The sequence below is a fragment of the Cryptotermes secundus genome, unplaced genomic scaffold (assembly GCF_002891405.2).
Source record: "Cryptotermes secundus unplaced genomic scaffold, Csec_1.0 scaffold120, whole genome shotgun sequence".
Classification (NCBI taxonomy): Eukaryota; Metazoa; Arthropoda; class Insecta; order Blattodea; family Kalotermitidae; genus Cryptotermes; species Cryptotermes secundus.
Window position 1 is genome coordinate 1,423,617 of NW_019742442.1, and position 19,177 is coordinate 1,442,793.

At 39.5% G+C, this 19,177-nt stretch overlaps 1 protein-coding gene across 1 annotated transcript in view; it reads left to right on the plus strand.

The window, feature by feature from the left end:
• The window catches only part of LOC117282992 (glutamate receptor ionotropic, delta-1-like), a 20,813-nt gene continuing 1,636 nt past the window's right edge, over positions 1–19,177 (plus strand). The window contains exons 1-8 of the mRNA XM_033754947.1: positions 1–94; positions 2,356–2,529; positions 2,619–2,845; positions 4,744–4,946; positions 5,745–6,016; positions 8,392–8,485; positions 13,526–13,684; positions 18,827–18,939. Of these exons, the coding sequence (XP_033610838.1) occupies positions 15–94; positions 2,356–2,529; positions 2,619–2,845; positions 4,744–4,946; positions 5,745–6,016; positions 8,392–8,485; positions 13,526–13,684; positions 18,827–18,939 (1,322 nt within the window). The 5' untranslated portion in view covers positions 1–14. The remainder of the gene's footprint in view (positions 95–2,355; positions 2,530–2,618; positions 2,846–4,743; positions 4,947–5,744; positions 6,017–8,391; positions 8,486–13,525; positions 13,685–18,826; positions 18,940–19,177) is intronic.

Sequence of the window (19,177 nt, forward strand, 5' to 3'; positions counted from 1 at the left end):
AACACTTTTTCGACATGAGTCACAAGCATTTGAATACATTAAGTAAGAATAATTACGCGCTGATGGCCTATGTTTCGGAGATGCTTAACTTCAGGTAAGCTCTTCACATTTTTTTCCTGTGGCGCTACAGCCCCAATTTGGGCCTAGGCCTACCTCCAGGAAACTCTCCGTTTCACTTCGGTTTACTAGATCTTAAACATTCGGTAGGACTCCTTGGGGGGGTGATCAGCTCGTCGCAAGGGCTCTACCTGTACACAGACACAGAAAAACGCACATATACAAACACTAAACATCCATGCCCTGAGTAGGATTCGAACTCACGATCTCGGCTTCCGAGCGAGCGAAGACAGTGCATGCCTTAGACCACTTGGCTACCGTGACCGGCAAGCTCTTCACATAGCCTGTAGAATAATTGCTGCTGGAGCGTTCATGTCGGCGACGCTAGGAATAAAGAGTTACTCTTACGTCTTTGGTGTTGCACAGTATAGGCAAACTAAGCACGTGTTCATCTATAGGGGTGCAATCACAACGAAGCAGACCAGAGCAGTCCAGCCTGGCTGCTTTGAACTATGTTATTAGATCTAAATGCCGACGACCCAACGGCATAAGTCACAGGCAAACACAAGTCTTGTCTCGCTTTGTCTGGAGCACAAAGGTTCACATGCCATTCTTCGCCAGTCAGATGGAGCAGCGCAATAGGAGATAGTCCAGTTTCGACCCTAAACTTTTGAGTTAGCGCGACAGGAATCATTCCTATACGATGTAAAGGATTATCGCTACAATGTTACACGTATTTACGGGGATACAGATTACTACAAATTGAATTCATGACTTATTACAATAAAATCTGAGCGATTACACGAAGAGGCCTATTATCCTAATTATTCTAACATTGAAGTGTCCTGGTAGGAGAATGGAAAGCATGCAGATTTCTGTCTAACGTCAAGAGCGCGAGTGGGTGGCCTAGTTACCACAAGACGTGTCAGATTAGCGAGATTTTCAAGTCTTGATTCTGTTACTACTCGGAAAAGAGCTCCTCCATTCATGTTTCCTTTCGTTACAAATGCATGCAAATGAAATACATTTCTAATAAAGAGTTCAGTTTTCCCACGGTTGATTGCACAGGTTTTTCAATGACGGAACAATTTTAGTCACCATTCCCGAAGAATACTAAACTATTCTGCTTGTACGAAAGTTCTCTCCAGGGATAAGATCTCATTTCCCCGTGTGGAGACAGATTAGAACAATTCTACCGTAGCCCTGCGACTCCCGTGGAAGGAGACGGAAAGAACATTTGCTGCCCGGGGGTATAACTGGGCCACACTGTCACTGGGGAATATACCGTATTTACGCATGAATAGGCCGCACATTTTTTGCCAAAAATTCAAGAGGAAAACTGGGGTGCGGCTTATATTCGAAATATTCGAAATCACACTTCATTTAAAAAAAATTATATTCATAATTAGTAATACTAGTAGTATACTAATAGTAATAATATTCCAAGAAAATTATTTTTTCTANAGTGATAATGAAGATAGCGCTTCCTTAGTTAACAGTTCTTTTTCAGCAGTACATTATAGACATGCACTTATCTCTCGAAGCAAATGTGTTAAAATTATAATTATTATTAATATTATATTTTTTCCCTGTGGCGCTACAGCTCCAATTTGGGCCTAGGCCTACCTCCATGAAACTCTCCGTTTCACTTCGGTTTACTAGATCTTACACATACGGTAGGACTCCTTGGGCGAGTGATCAGCTCGTCGCAAGGCCTCTACCTGTAGACAAACACAGAAAAACGCACACAAACATCCATTCCCTGAGTGGGATTCGAACCCACGACCCAGGCTTCCTAGCGAGCGAAGACAGTGCATGCTTTAGACCGCTCGGCTACCGTGACCGGCATTAATATTATATACACTACATATAATAATAACAATTATTATATATAATTCTTGTGTAGCTGCACAACTGGTGCCTTCACAAGAAGGGCTCAGCTCCATGGAGTTAGTTAGATAGAATTATTATAAATGAAGACTTTTCTGTACCAGTACGCAAGTGTGAATATAATTTTAGTGTGAAAAACGACACACCCTAATTGCCGGTACAAGAGGATGTTTCTTTTCAGCATCAAGTCTAGACCAGCTCTAGGGCCTCTGTAGCTTGCCAATACTTCCATCTAATGCCGAAGTGAGCAATGCACGAATCTTCATCCTCCATACCTCTTCATGGCGTGATACTTATACGCGAGCGCCATTTTGTTAATGCACCGGATATGTCTTCTGACGTCAGACTTTAGATATTCGTATACCGCAGGGGTGAAGTTATTTAGGTTGTCTTGTATTTTCTCTACAGAATGAATTTGACTATGGCAGACACTTGGGGTTTCCCAGTGAATGAAACAAATAATTATACAGGCATTGTGGGTCTTATGCAACGTGGTGAAGTAGAGATCGGAGCTGCTGGACTTCTGATTAAAGAAACTCGCATGGATATGGTAGACTATGCTGGTGAAATAGTCACATTCAGGTAAGAGTACCATCTGTAATTTCACTTCTACTAATATATGTAATTCAAGTACTTCCCGTTTCTCACAATGTTTCTCTGGTTCTTTTCAGGGGTGCATTTATGTTCCTGAAACCTTCTTTGTCTGAAGTGTCCATTATATACTTTTTGCCATTTAGCGAAACGGTTTGGATTACATTTACTCTTACAATAGTAATCTTAACATTTGGCCAGGAATTGTCAAATCGTTTATATAGAAAAGCAAATAAGTCGAAGATTGGGGGACCAACAGAGTGGAGCGAAGCCATATTGAACTCTATTGGCATTGTTTGTGAACAAGGTAATGTTGTGATGGGTACCAACTGAGATGGGATTTTGTGTATTATGTGACAGAATACAAATTCCACAAAACATCCTGCCATTTTTCATAACCAACGCTCGGGTGAAAGACACGGATATTAAACACCAGTTATACGAAATTCAATCCAAGTAAGAAATTAATCAGTTATGTCCTTCAGACCAACTTCACAGTTATTCCTCTATTCCTCATTCGCTGTCCCAAGGGAATGGGTTCTCTTCAAGTTTCTATATCAAAGACTCTTTCCTCTTCACTTTTTCCCCACTCCGAGATACTTTTCCTAAATAATGAACCTCGCTGATCTATCGGTGCTAGTAAGAACTCCTTAATCAGAAGTTTCAAGTTGTATAGTTTTCTCCCTTCTACTTATAATTCCTCCCTTCTCTGTTCCCCTATGTCCCTTGCCAATTTTCTCTAAAGCTCTTAGTGTTCTTATTTCACTTCTCGGACCCCAGGACTCGAATAATCACGTGAATCCTGCTCGCCCATATACATTCAGACTTAGGATGCAAGTGAAGTCACCATCTGTAGTTAACTTCTCACTGGGCCTCGCCATAGCTCAAGTGGTTAGTCGCTGGCTTCCCACCGCGGCTGCCCGGTTTCGATCCCGGGGTCTAGTCAGGTGGGATTTGTGGTGGACAAAGTGGGGATGGGGCAGGTTTTCTCCAAGTACTTCGGTTTCCCCTGCTAATCTTCATTCCACCAATTGCTCCACAATCACCCTCACCTATCATCTGGGGCTGGTACAATAGGCCAGAAGTGGCCGCAGTACAAGGGACTTAGTCCCAACCCACTAGCAATAAAAAAGAAACTTCTCACTGCTGAGTGTGTCATTTTGCACCGTTCCTCAAACCCGCATGAGAAAGGGAAAATGTGGCGTGTCCATGTGCAGAACTTAAAGGTGTACTTGAAGATTTGAGGTTTTTATGCGGTGACTATGAAGAAAGCAGTTTTCTGCGATGTGGCGCCGTGTAGGTATTGTGTTAACCGACATTTCGGAGGAACGTATTACCTCCATCTTCAGGGTAGAAGAAAAGAAAAAATCCGCGAGCGAACCAGCGCGAGAAGGTGCAAACAGACGGTTAGCACGCTAACAGACAGTCTAACGTACTGTTAGACTCACGCTGGTTCGCTCGCGAATTTCTTCTTTTCTTCTACCCTGAAGATGGAGGCGATACACTCCCATGAAACGTCGGTTAACACAATATCTACACGGCACCACATCCCAGAAGACTGCTTTCTTTCGTGTACACGAAGAGTCCCGATATGTTTTCTTTGTTTATCTATTTGTTGCCAGTTTTCTAGGCAATCATGACCGGTTTAGTAATGCAAGGACGATCTAGGACAATCGCTCTTTCGTTGCTGTTAATAGAGCAAGGGATCATTACTCGGCGAGGCGGTTTGTATATATTGACATCATGGTTACATGTAACACACGTGTATATGTAGTATGTATATTCACAATAGTGCTATAACAAATTAGCAGTTTCGTTGTTCCAGCAGATAATATTTTTACAAAAACTCGATGAAGGAAAGGGATCTTTTGGAATATTTTTCCTTTTTGTTCAACGAGAATGTGTACGCGTGAGATTGCCATAAACAGATTTTCAACTAAAAGCAGTTCTTAAATTAAAGAAATTGTTACAACCCTAAGTAGCACTTCGAAGTTTCTTGCTGGAATTTATATTTTGCAAGTTTGTGACTAATATTTAATTTTATAATTCTAAATCATCCTTACAAATTTTTCCTTTTCGGCCTCTTCAACAGGGAGAATATTTTTATAGTCTTCACCAAATATTTTAAATGTTTAAATTTCCTTTTTAGCAGGAAAAATGCTTCATAGTATGTCATTATTTATAGCACTTGTTTCTTCATTTTAGGTTTATCAAATCCACCAGAGAATGTTTCTTCGAGGATAATTTTCTTGTGTCTTTTAATGTTCTCTGTCTTCGTACTCACGTCATATTCAGCTATCATTGTATCCCTCCTCCAGACTTCCAGCGATGCAATCAACACACTAACCGAGTTGATGGACAGTGGGTTTCATTTGAGTATGGAAGACATCAGCTACAACACAAACTACGTAAACGTGGGTACTAACGGTCTCGTGTTCAGATTTTTGAAGTAGCAGATTCCATTTTTAATTCATTTGTTATGATTTCCTTTCCCAACGTTCATAAAATGTTTGGATAATGGATAAATCATGCCTATCCGACCGTCTGCATATTTCATCTTCGAAACTACTCAGTTAATTTCTATAAAATTAAAAATTATGGAACTACGCTGAAGGTTTTGATGCAAATTTAATTTTAATTCATGTCGGTCCAACGCAAATCTCAGTTTAAGTGAAATTCGATATGAAAATATCGATTTTCCAAAACCTCACTTAACATATATGATATATGCCATAAATTATATACCTCCTTAACCTCTGCAGTTGTTATTTGAAACATGCGGATATTTCAATTAGGTAGATATTTAAGTAACTACCCACAGTTTCTGATTAACTAGCTTGTGTTATCTGTACTGAGATTAGCTTTAAAACAGTACATTTCTATTGGTAATATCAAATCTGATCATATATGTAAAATGTAAGGAACATGTCTCGAAAATATGTATACCGGAAAGTGAAGTTTTGATTTTAATTTTCCTGTTTTATTTGTATGAATTTTATATAATAAATGCATAATTGAATATTATATGTGCCCTCTCCGCCTGTGTCTTTAATTTTTGAAATACCGAATGGATTCAGATGAAATTTGCTACTGGTGGGTCCAAGTCAAATTTCGCTGCTCGTTTTCTTTTGTTATATTATGTTATGCCTCTGCAATCTCTTACTTCTGAAATTACTACATGTTATAGGCATGTATTTATCTTGTAGGACACAACGGATCCTATTATACAACGACTTTTCAAAGAGAAACTCTACGTGCGGCCATACAAAGAAGCATTCACCACACAGGAAGTAGGAGTTGAAATGATACGCGAAGGGCTCAATGCCTTCCACGGAGATGCAGGTGCTTATAAAGTTATGAGTGATACTTTTGAAGAATATGATAAATGCAGGCTCAAAGAAATTAAAATGTATTCTACAGATAAACTCGCATTTCCTGTTCGTAAGGGGTCTCCCTACAAGGAACATATCACACAGAGGTAAGAACACTGTATAGCAGAGTAGGGCAGATTAATTTTCATAATTTAATTGATTATTTAAATATGGTGTTTATTTTTATTTGTTATATAGCATGAAATGAGACGGAAAATTCGACATGAATTGTGAGAAGGAATTTGAAGGTTCTGAAATAAATTAGTTGCCGACTTCTGACTGTAGAGGTCTGTATTCAGTCATATTTCAGTCCACATGATATATATGATGAAGAAAATGCACGGATGAGGCTGCTCTGAGCGCTTTGTTATGCCACAGTGGAGGCGGAATGTACTAACTGGGCCACGATCATCTCCATCGATATCGTTTTCAGTTCTTTAGACATGCTACAACCCCAGCTACGTAGTCTCGAAACCGATAGCGCAGTTACATGACTTAGTTAGTTAGTTATTTAGAGAGGGTGGGTTTTCCCCATGCACCGCGACCAGTTTGATCTATTGTGCTTCCCTCTATGATATTCTACCAGTCTCTTTACCCTACCGATAAATGGTGCGTACCATCAGTCCCGCCGAGCAAGCGAGTTCGGCCACTTGCTTAGCGGTGTCTATAATGTTTCCCCCATCTATCGGAGGTCTTAGAGATTATTGTTGGGCGGGAAACGTCCTGGAATTTGGCTCAGTGATCCCCTTTGGGGATATGAGGTTCTTTTACGTGCCGTAAAGTTACGACACGGGACACACAGCTTAAAGTCCCTCCCGGAGGACTTGTTCCCTGAATTTTTCCGCCCTTAAAAATTCGACGACCTCCGCCGGGTATTTGAACCCGCGTACTACGAGTCATGAGGTGGGAACGTTACCTCTAGACTACGGAGACTGCTACTTACATGACTTACTAAAATGGATGATATGACCAATATTCGCGTAGGCATACCGCAGAAAATCTAGAAAAACGCCAGTCAGGAAAGTCGATAAGAAAGTTGAGGATGAAACCTGACCCCTTTCAAATGCATATTATTTTCCCGCTACGCCAGACTGCTGATTATAATAGATTATAATAAGGTGAACTGAACTGAGCTGCTCTAGCGTCTGGTGTTTGTGTTAGTGGTATCAAAACGTTGGTACTTAATAACAGTCGGTTTCGTGTGCGATAGAGCCGCGTCTAGTAAAACTTTCTTGTCTGTGCTGGATGGGGGCACGCGGTAGCGTAGTTGGTTGAGGCATTATGCTACAAGCCGGAAGGTCTCGGGTTCAAGTCCCGATGAGGTCATTGGATTTTTTCAATTGACCAAATCCTTCCAGCCTCACTATGGCCCTGGGATCGACTCCGCCTATAACAGAAATGTGTACCAGGAATATTCTTGGGGTATAAAGGGCGGCCGGCGTGTAAGGCTGACAGCCTTGCCACCATCTATGAGCCGATTGTCTAGATAATGTGGGGACCTCAACATCTCACAACCGTATGGACCTCCATGGCCTGTTACAGGGATACCTTTACTTACTTAGTTACTGTAACAGGAATACACACCCAGATTCATGTGTCCAGAGGTAGGGATCCGGAAGAAAGAGTTGTGGTCGCTCAACAAACTGCATTCGCCCCAGTCATTAGGCTGAGACTAGAAATGTACAGTCCGTCGGTCACCTTCAACTCGACCATGGCGACCGGGTGCGCATTTGTCAACAAGTGCAATTGAAACTGCCCTATAGGCGGAAGATGCCAAGAAACAGGGCAGAAGTGCAGTTAATCTCTAAAGTAGAAATTTGGACCTGTAATCAGGTCGCACCTGGTTCAGATTTCTGCCGGTGGAGATTTTAATGACTAAGGTGCTTCATGGTTTTCTTCCAAATCTATGTTTTGTTGGTTCCTGAATCTAGTCCAGATTCTTCTTTCCTCCCCTGTTCTTTCCCACCCCATCAAAATTCTCTGTTACGCCATTTAATTAGAACGTTGTTAGATTGACTGGATGGAGATGTTTGTCAGATACATAAACAGGTAAAAATAAAGTTATTCCCATGCTTAATTAATTAAGCAACGCGTCATGAAGACGTGTGGGGGAGTGGAGGTATATGTCCACTGTTCTTAACATCAGTATTAGATAGAGATGAGTGGTCAGCTTAACGCCCTTGCCGCTTTACCCCCTGTGAATAGCCCTCGGTTGTTGGATGGGCCCCAGATCCACTCTGGATGTTATGGAGTGGAAAAAATTCTGTTACACCCAGCTCCTCGATCGTCAAGTCCATAGCCTAGTCGCAATACGGACTGAGCTACCCCGTCTCTTTAGATAGGTAGATTCTTTTAAATAATGATGCCCCAAGCCATCCAGAGAAATTTAAGTCTGCGGCTTAATGGATACGTGTTTCCTTGATAAAAAAAAACCTGGAACTTTCTCCCATGCATAATTTTATACTTTCTTTCTTATTTTCAGGGCGCGATGGCTGAGAGAAATTGGCTTAGTGGGCCGAGAATATAAACGTTGGTTTTATCAGAAACCGAAATGCGATTCCAGCAGTCAAGGTTTTGTAAGTGTTCGGATTCAAGATTTCTACCCAGTGCTTTACATCCTCTTATTCGGCATAATAAGTTCCCTTGGCATTCTTGTGGCTGAGATAATATACAACTTAATTGGTGGTGTCAAATGGTGGCCTTGGATCCGCCATACACAACAAACATTTGCGCTGAGGTGATTATCTGATGTAGTTAAAAATATTTCAGCTTATGAAATTTTTTCTGTAAAGTATGTAACACATGCGTATGTTCCGTCAACACAATTCCGGTATAAATTGAATAAATTTATAGTGTTTCTACTTCACAAAATGTTTCAGCACGTTTATGGTCATCATCATGTAAATCATTTTACATTCACATTTCAGTTTTCCCAGAAGACTGCTTTCTTCAAGTTTGATAATATTGGTGAAGGATTAAAGTAGTTACAGACAAAGACCCCAATTTATATGCAGTTCGTGAAAGCACGTAATGTAATAAATGCATATTTTATTCAGGCATGAAAACATTTTTGGCAGCAGGCACATGCTGAAATGTTCGCATATAATATGCTCCAAAGGCTGGAAGCCCAGTTCCTGCAGTGTATCGACGTGGGTGTGCGCCTGAATACCTTTCCTTAGATATGGAACACTTTAGATGCAGCTTCTTTCTTAGTTTCTTGAGGTGGTTTAAGACAGAGTCCACTTGGGGCGTCGGTCACTAGTTGGTCTATTGAACCAGCCCCGGATGATGAGTGTGGAGCAGTCGGTGGAATGAGAATTGGCAAGGGAAACCGAAGCACTCGGAGATAACCTACCCCAACGCCACTTTGCCTACCACAAATCCAATATGACTCAACCTGGGGTTGAACCCGTACCGCCGCGGTGGGAAACCAGCAACTAATCGCCTGAGATATGGAGAGACCTTAATTTATATATAAGTACAGATCGTAATAGATTCATATTTTAACAATTTTTTACGATTAGCCAGCTCGAATTGCATCTTAGATTATAACAAGTTAGTGGAAGACATGCCATAGTTGTTACCAGTGACATGTCAGTGCTGATGTTTGTTCCGATTTCACAGTTTTTCTTTTATATGTTTCAAATAAACTTTACGAATAATATACTAGTTTTCAATAAATTTTACACAACTGCTCTAAACATTACAGTTGAGCCCAAGTGTGGAGGACTATGAAGACTGTTCTGGAAGCTCTGATTTTGTATCCCTTCATTTATGACTTTTTCCTCCGACCCGTTGTATTGTCGTTAGGTTAGATTATCCGGAATGCATAGCACCTTGTAGCATTATATATTTTTATATTATAATATCATCAATTTAAATTTAAATTAATATTTCTCAGTGTCTCCTTGTGTAGTCTTGATTAGTAAATATCGTCCCAGGGTTCGAAGGTTGCCAACCCCTGAATTACACATCTAGCTATGCTATGAAGTGAAGCAAAAAAGGAAAATCTTAATCCAAATTAGAATATATATTGTGCTAAGATAACGCAGCTTTGCATTTCGTGTGTTATACACTGGCATGAAAAACTATATATCGGTTACTCTAAATTATAGGGTATACTTATTTGGGATGTCTTAACTTTTCAGAAATATTAAACCACATACATTCTAGAACATGCCGATTTATATAATTTTTTATTATTTAATTGCATACGTATATGATATATGAATTAAAACATGTTGTATTCAATATAAGTGCTTTTTATTAATTTATTTATTTTCGTCTGTAGAGTAACAAGTGTCTGATCTTACAAAAGATATATTAATTTAATATTAGCTAATCTGATATTCTGATTTTACTTAAAATTATCTTATTGATTTTCTGTTCCTTTTAATAATTTAAAATTGTCAAGTTCATGGACAAGTTGATATGAATCTTCCTTGAACTCAGTTTTTTAAAACTTCAGTCTGGATTTCAGTCATTAAAATTCCTCTGAAGAAAGATCAAAGAATTCTCTTCAATACCTCTTTCTTAGAGTGAAGCAGACTCTGATGACTGTCAGTGTTAGTTATGAATTTTTCAGAAGAGATTGAAGAAGAGTTACCCTATAAAAGAGTTTGTCACTTTGTCCTACATCTGAGATGTAGAACTATGTTTTATTATTACATGTAGGAACAGTGGTACTATAGTGATAATACCTCTTTCTGGCCCTGGAACTGTAATAACTGTATCTGAGATGCCTGTTCCGCAGATCATATTGTCTCTCATTACGTCATTCATACTGCAGAATGACGTTTCTTCTTCTGTTGTTGTCAACTGTTGGAATTTTTCAGGTAACATAAAGTTTAAAAATTTTGTTTTATACTTTGACAGGGGAGGTTTTAAAGTCAGGCTATCGCCTACAACTTTAAACCTGTGGTCTATTTCTTCATTCGACCAGTTGCAGCCTTTATAATTATACATAAAGCTTTTAAACAGCAGCCGTAATTCGGTAAACTGAAACTTCGATTTCTTATTATAATAGTCAAGGTCTAAACACTCAGAATCATAATCTATATGTCCAAAGTTCATAAATAATGTCCAAAGCTTTTCAAAACATTACAATGTTGTTGTTCTTATTGTTGTTTTTCTCGTCGTCATTATTGATCTAATGTCGAGATCTGGTGGTAGCACTCCTTCTTCGTATTTGAGAGGTCCACGGTTCATGTCTCGGTCCGGAATCTATGTATCCTGGCTGATGTTTAGTTGGCCTCCTTCGGTTCTTCCTTGTGAATGCCGGGATAGTAACCAGAATTAGCCCAAGGTAGGTTTTCCAATTCATTATCCACCAGTTCTCCTGTTGTTCTAATTCGTATAATCGGATCTACTGAAACCTTCGTTAAAAAGGCAAAGTATATCTAATGACATAAGAGTATACAGACTCCGTGGTTCTAGTGCGCAAGCGAACTATTCCGACCGAGTGACCGCAGTTTGTTGGCGAAGTTAGTGCCAACTTTTAGCGGAAAGTGGATGTCGCGTGGTCAGCGCAACAAATCCCCATGGCCGTTAATTTAGGTTTTCTAGACCGGAGCCGCTATCTCCTTGAATTAGCTCCTCAATTATCATCACGAGGCTGAGTGAACCCCGTTGCAGACTCACTACTTCTCAGAAAATGTGGTAGCCAGGAACTCTGACCACTAGACCACATAGGCTGTCCCTTAAGAATAAGCAGTACTTGTTAATTTAATTAGGAAGAAAAATAAAAGATATTTGTGCACTTACATTGAGACGTATTCTAGCTTCCCACATAAAGATTTTAAGTGCCAATAACAATATCGGATCTTAAGTCGGCTGAAATTTTAACGCAGTATAAGCTGCTCCACTGACCGTCTCTGTGGTCTAGTGGCCAGAGTTCCTGGCTACAGATCCAGAGGTCCCAGGTTCGATTCCTGGTGCTACCAGAGGATAATTGAGGAGATCTTTCAAGGAAACAGCAGCTCCGGTCTGGAAAACCGAAATTAACGGCCGTGGGGATTCGTTGCGCTGACCACGTGGCATATTCTATCAGCTAAAGTTGGCACTAACTTCGCCGACAAGAGGCGGTCGCTCGGTCGGTATAGTTCGCTTGCGGACTATAGGCCACGGATTTGGTTGGTATAAGCTTCTCCGTTATCTCTCCACAGGCATTTAAACCATTCACACTTTCCTTAATCTGAAAAATGGGTTCTGATTTTACAGCTATATGGGTTTCTTTTAAAGTAGAATGGTAGAATGTTCAGTGAATAATGGATCGAAAGGAATGTGGAAGGAAACGTTGTTGCCAAATTTTAAGTTATTCTCTAAGCATTTTTCTGGATGGACTGAGAAGTAGGAAGGAAAGCCGAGATTTGAAGCTTGGGTCCCCCAGATGCGAAGCATGAGAGCTGATCACACTACGGCGAAATTTGGTCCACAATAATGCAGGGTAACAGATCCAGATGGCAGTAGATTCCAAATGCGGAGACGAGGTATTTTTGTTAGCAATAGATCCTGCATGTAGTTCCGATGTAACCAGATAAAATATGTTATATAGTTTTTTCCACATTTGGTTTTCTTCTATTATTTATTTTTATTTTACTTATGAACATTCCTAATACAAACTCATTTTCATTATGCATTCTAACTAATGATTTGAGTGTAAGATTTGAGGTTTTCACGGCGGTGACTATGAAGAATGCCGTCTTTTGGGATGTTGCGCCGTGTATATATATTGTGTTAACCGACGTTTCGGAGGAACGTATCGCCTCCACTTTCAGGGTAGGAGAAAAAAGAAGAAAATTTGCGAGAGAGGAACCAACGTGAGCAGTTTCTAACAGACTAATGTCGAGTGGCATTTTCTTCTTTTTTCTTCTACTCTGAAGATGGAGGCGATACGTTCCTCCGAATCGTCGGTTAACACAATATCTACACGAAGGCACATCCCAGAAGACTGATTTATTCTAATGATTTAAGTTCCTTATAAAATTAGGAGAATCTATTTATTCTCTTTAGACTGAAATTTGACACGGCATTTTTTTTTCTTGAAAATTTATGCACTAACGTTCTGCCCTACCCGTAGCATAGATACTGCAACTCGAATAGGGTCGGGAATTTATGACTTTGCTCTTGGCTTCAATTTTCAGACATTGAAAAAACATTTGTTCCTCTTTCATACGAATGGAATTGTTTGAAAATCGCTTATTTCGAAAACGGTTTTGTGAGAAATATATTATACGAGTAACAAGGATAAAGGATATCTAAAATCAAATCATTCAGAACTGCCAGTTTACTATGAAATCACTCCGAAATGCAGCGCCTGTACAATTTACAAAATTTCTCCCAACATGCCACAAAAAAAATGAAGATTCTGTACTCCCATTTTCCCCATCATGCGGCAATATCCAGTTTTCTAGTTGTTCATAACGGCGACCGTGATCGAAGAGACAGAAATTGAGCTGTATTCTCTAGCTATCAGCAAAGACCGACAGATCCTCTGTTCTATATTAGTTCACGATTTCAGCTTCTGTGATATTTTTGTGACTATTTTAGTGTAACTCACTTCACATTAGAAATTTGTTTCCTTACTTCCCCTGTGTGTTGTTTTATGTTAAGACCAGGTATTAATGGCCAAGTACTTGTCCCAGAAGAATGTTGTAGCGAAATTGCAAGATCCCGCAGAAGATGCAGACATTTCGTCACTTCTCAGGACTGAGTACAGTCACACTGCTGTGATTCTAGACCTTCAGTGTGAGGGCAGCATTCTCTTCTTAGCAGAAGTAAGCTGCTAAGTCTATATGCTATAACAGATCTCCAATGTTCGACTCATCATACTCCGGATGGTAGAATTGAAAACTTCACAAGCTTATAAAAGAGTCACATATAGTGTATGTCAACAAGATACGCAGGCTGTGGAACTGAATAATCAATATACTGTTACGAATGTAAAGCAATTTAGACACAGATGTTTGTAGTAAGGTCAGTTAAAGCTAAAAGTAAAATTGTTCCTGTAATCGATTAATCAAGCACCTCCACCACCATGGAGGTACAGCTCCATCATTCTTGACCTCAGAACTAGACGGAGGTGAGTGGTCAGCTTCATGACCCGACCACTTTACCCATTGTACCCATTCAATAGGATGCTGGGTGTATCTCAGAGCCTGCCCGGGCACTGTAGAGGAGAAAATATCTTATTCCTGCAGGGAATCGAATCCCGGCCACCCAGCCTTAGACCGTCCCTATACCGACTGAGCTATCCCGGCTCCTCACACATGTTAATATTGCCACACATAAAGACATGAAGCCATAACATGTAAACTATTTATATAGAAATGTGCGCATACACGAATTTGCCCCAAACAAACCAGGTAAAAATTGATTTTTCTTTTTTGGAACCGAAATTGAAGAGTATTATTATTATTATTATTATTATTATTGTTAGAGGGGGTGGATTTCCCCATGCACTTAGACCAGTTATTGGTCCATTGTGCGTCCCCCTTTAATTTCTACTATCCCCATACCCTACTGGTACTGGTGCGTGCTATCAGCCCCGTTGAGCCAACGAGGTCGGCCCTCGGTACCTGATAAACTGAAGAGTAACTAAAAAGGTAAAGAATACAAATATAAAACGAGTTTTTAGTGACAATGGAAATGAAGTAATTTCACCTCTTTAAGGTATTTAGAAATGTAACCAGACCTGAACTCTGTGCACATTACAGAGATTGCAATTTAATGACCAGAGGAATGCCAAACCCATGAAACTGGATTGGGTTCGTAGCTGATGTGCTCTCTTTTGCAATTATTTCACACCTACATCTCAAATCTCATTAGATTAAAATGGAGGAAATTTAGTAAAATATAAAAATATTTAGAAGAAATAACATTTTGTGACGATGGTATATTAATACGAAAATAATTGTACAAAGATGTTTGTTTCCAATAGCTCACTCCAGAAATATTAATGCATAGTGTTGAATTTTCAGTATAGTTAGAGGGTACCTAAAATATGGAGCCGACGGACTAGCAGCAACCAATACATGTAGTAGGGTAAATTAGTTGGAGCTAGATATTTTCAGATTTCACTCAGCTTCTAAACTTAGAAAAAAGAAAATATATTTTTATGTAAGTAAAAAAGTAAAAGTAAAGGTGTCCCTGTAACAGGCCGTGGAGGCCCAGAGAGTTGTGAGATGTTCAGGTTCCCACATTTTCTAGACAGTCGGCTTATAGAAGGTTGTCAGCCTTACGCGCCGGCCGTCCTTTACCCCCACGGAAGATTCCTGCTTGCCTCAACCAACTATGTTACCGCGTGCCCCCACCAAAATTAACTTTATTATAGGGAAGTGGATTCTATCCCTTTTCCTTTGCCTTTCATTCTTCTTTGGTTGGGGGGTGATTAGAAGTTTAATTTAGCGGTCACAATTTAATATCCAAATCCATGAAAGAAATGTGAACTAGCTTTAATGAATATTTCAAAAGTTGTGTTTAGGATGAGAAATATATTAAAAGTTCCTCATTAAAATGTCTAATCACAGGCTGGCAGAAACAAGTATCTGAAAATTCAACACCACTGGCTCCTACTGGCAATGACCAACTACTCCGGAAATGGTCTAATACCTGGAGAGAATTCATTGATCACAGTTCTGGAGTCACTATATTTTCCAGTGGATAGTCAAGTGTCCTTAGCACATCAAGGATCTGATGTGAGCCAAGTCCTACTGCAGCAAATATATAAGATCGGGCCTGAGCTACGTCTTACATTCACACCCCTTCTTCAATGGTCTTCTGGAGAGCTTCTGCCTCCAAAACTTAAGAGAGATGATTATCAAGGGATTTCTATAAAAACTACTACAGTGGCAAGTAGTAACAGATTTTCATATCCTACGAGGGAGAGTCAGTAAAAAGGCCATGAATGAAAGTAAAACAGCTGTAATGGATATAATAAGTTTCCTATTTGTGTCACTAGATAGCAGCATAGTCCATCTTCATGAAAGTCTAGGGAACAGATGAACATGCGCAGGTTCAGGAGCTGGTTTCAGTAGTAAAAATAGCGACTGTGCTTCAGGAATATACTACAGAAGAGCAGGGTTCTGTTGTACTTTTTTGTAGGCAAAAGGACTCAATGCAAAGGATATTTATAAAGAAATGTTTGCTGTTTACAGTGGGAAGTATTTGCCGTGTAAAGATTTTCACAACTGGGTCAAGAATTTTTCTGAAAGCCGTTTGAAAGTCGCACATTATGCCCACCCAGGTTGCCCCGTTGAGATGTTAATAGAAGCAACAGTTCAGAGGGTGGAAAAGTCGGTTCTGGCTGACAGGAGAATAATGATTGGCAGTGTGGCAATTATGCTAGGGTGTTCCCATGAGTTAGCACTCAACATAATGTATGATCGTTTTAAGTTTCGGGAAGTGTGAGCAGGGTGGGTGCCCATAAAACTGATGGATCGAGAAAAAATGAACCAAAAGGATCTGTCCTTGCAACATCTCTTACGATATGCAGATGAAGGAGAAGATATGCTTAACAGGATTGTTACTGGGGATGATTCATGGGTGCACCACTACAAATCCTAATAAAAAATTGCTTCAATGCAATGGAAACGTTCCAATTCACCTTCAACCAAAAGTTTAATGTTATGGATATGCCATCAGCTGGGAGGGTTATGCTTACCGTGTTTTGGGATTCTCAGGGAGTACTGTTAGCCAGCCCATTTTCAGAAGCGTCATGAAAATGTGAACTCTGCATTGTACTGTGAAGTACTGTTGAAGCTTTGGGATGCAATTCGCAGAAAACATCCAGACTGACTGATAAGAGCAGTATTGCATCATTATGACAATGCCAGAGCCCATACAGCCCGAGCAACCCAGGAGAGAATTCAAGAACTAAATTGGGAACTTCTCGAACATTCGCCTTACAGCCCAGACTTGGCCCATTGTGACTTCTCTCTGTTTGGTCAGTTAAGATCCATCCTAGTGGCACAGTTTTCGCTGATGATGGAGAGGTTGAAACAAGAGTGCGGAAGAGGATGAGATCACAACCAAAAGACTTCTATGCTGCGGGTTTTGACGCACTGGTAAAGCAGTGTGACAAATGTATCAATGTTGGTGGAGGATATATGGAGAAATATTTTTTTCAGGTTCAAATATAATATATTTTACTTTTTATATCCATTTGTGACCTATTTACTGACTATCGCTCATAATAACATATCAGATGTAGTAATATAAAAAAATATTCTATAGTAGTATATTCTTTTTAAAGTTTCTTTAAATGTTATGAGATAAAAAGTAAAATCATCCCTGTGACAAATCTCCATGCTATACAGACATAAAACGGAGGTAAAGCTCCACATACTCTATATCTTTTCATTAGGTGAGGCTGAGGCATCAGCTTCTTACACCAGCCATATTCCATTGTTCAAAGATCCCTTGCCAGGCACCGTCACACAAACATCAACAATGCAAGACAACACAACCAACATACGAGTATTGTCACATGTATCAGTGACTAAAGACGGGATTCGGATTGGTAATTGGATTTATTGACCACTTACAGGTTGTAACTAAAATTAATTATAACACTTCCAAGATTACTGTAATTACAACACACAAAGAAAGCCTTCAAATCACATGTTGAGTCTTCACAGGACGACTTCTAATTCTTCTTCTACTATGAACTTCCTGTGGCTATCTCCTACCGAGAACTGACTGACTGACTTGTAGTGCCGATTGTCTTCAAGATAATTCCTTTGGCAAGGAACCCATGGAAAACACTGTCTTCTTTTGTTAAGACTGCATGTCTACAGCTTCGTTGCTTGGCAATAAACGTCCTATGGTTCCGTGCATTTTCTTCTCACAGATCATAGAGTAAGCACAGCTTCCCATATATTGTTGTCATGTTCTTGGGGGGGGGGGCGTTCTTTCGTCAAAGAGGGTGCCCCCAAAAAAATAAGACTGTAACTGTCAAACAGTCATAAATATTTGGTCATGAAACATCAGATGGGGCTCGACACAAAGACTTACTGACTGACTGATGGTCAGTCGCAATGTGACTTTGAATTTGACTTGGATTGGATTAGAAAATTGGTTTAGAGAATTGGGTGGAGTTCTGGAGGGTCGGCATTCCAAGGTGATTCAACAGGAAATAGCAAGAAGGTTTCGTAGTGATTTAAAGTAACAGTTCCTGTGATACATGCGTTTCCAGGAAATGTATAGCGTGTCCTAGTGATTTGTGGAGTGAGTGGATTAGCGGCAGCTCTCTACTTGATTGTGAACGAGAGTGGTCGTAAAATAAGACGTCAATAAATCTAAACATCTAATCCAGAACCCCGGACACATGAAAATACTATATAGTAATATACAAGAGGGTGCAAATAATAAAGACAACCAACACAGTCTAGTTTTTCATACAATGATATACAATCCAGAAATATGCTCTCACTTCAGGGTCACACTGGTGTAATTAATGTTAAAATATAGTACAAAAACGGAATTTAAGTTAACTTGTGTAAAGTCATCATGATAAAACAAATGTGTGTAATTGTTATAGATTAAGTATAATTAATTTTTGTTTATATAACTGATGGGACTTGTCTTGTTGTCTTTGACTATTTCTATATCCACTGGTCTTCCAGCCATGTAAGAATCAATGGAATGTAAATGAATGAATGTATTTAATTGTGTGAGAAAAGTTAAAATGTTAAATATATTTTTGAGAGTGCTTATAAAGTAGGGAGAAAAGGAGTTGAACTATTTCAGCATCGGTTAGTTTGGCCACATGTACACACCCAATTGTTTCAGGCCACAAATCACTGGTATATATTTATGAATTTCTAAATTGTACCTGAACATATTTCCAAGTGGGGACCAGTACGAGAGAACTCATATTTGCAAATGAGATTCTGATAAAAATATAATTATTTTCACAGGTAATTGATGATGTGTGGGAGAACTTCTTTGATATGCGCTACAAACATATTAATTCCCTGGGAAAAAGTAACTACATGATTATGCTACTAATATCTAACATGCTGAATTTCACGTGAGTAATTGTATTAGATTTCTTTCAAATTACCTTTTAAACAAAGATAAATTAATAGACAGAATCATAATTAAAAACATGAATATCCCATACGTAACACTGTGTAATAAAACGAATCACTCGAAAGATGGGGATAGAGACAATTCTCAGAATATTGTGTATATCAAATATCTTCTGACACTGAACAGATGCCAGAATAATGCAGAGGAGCTTCCACTAAATGTTCTTTGACTTAAGG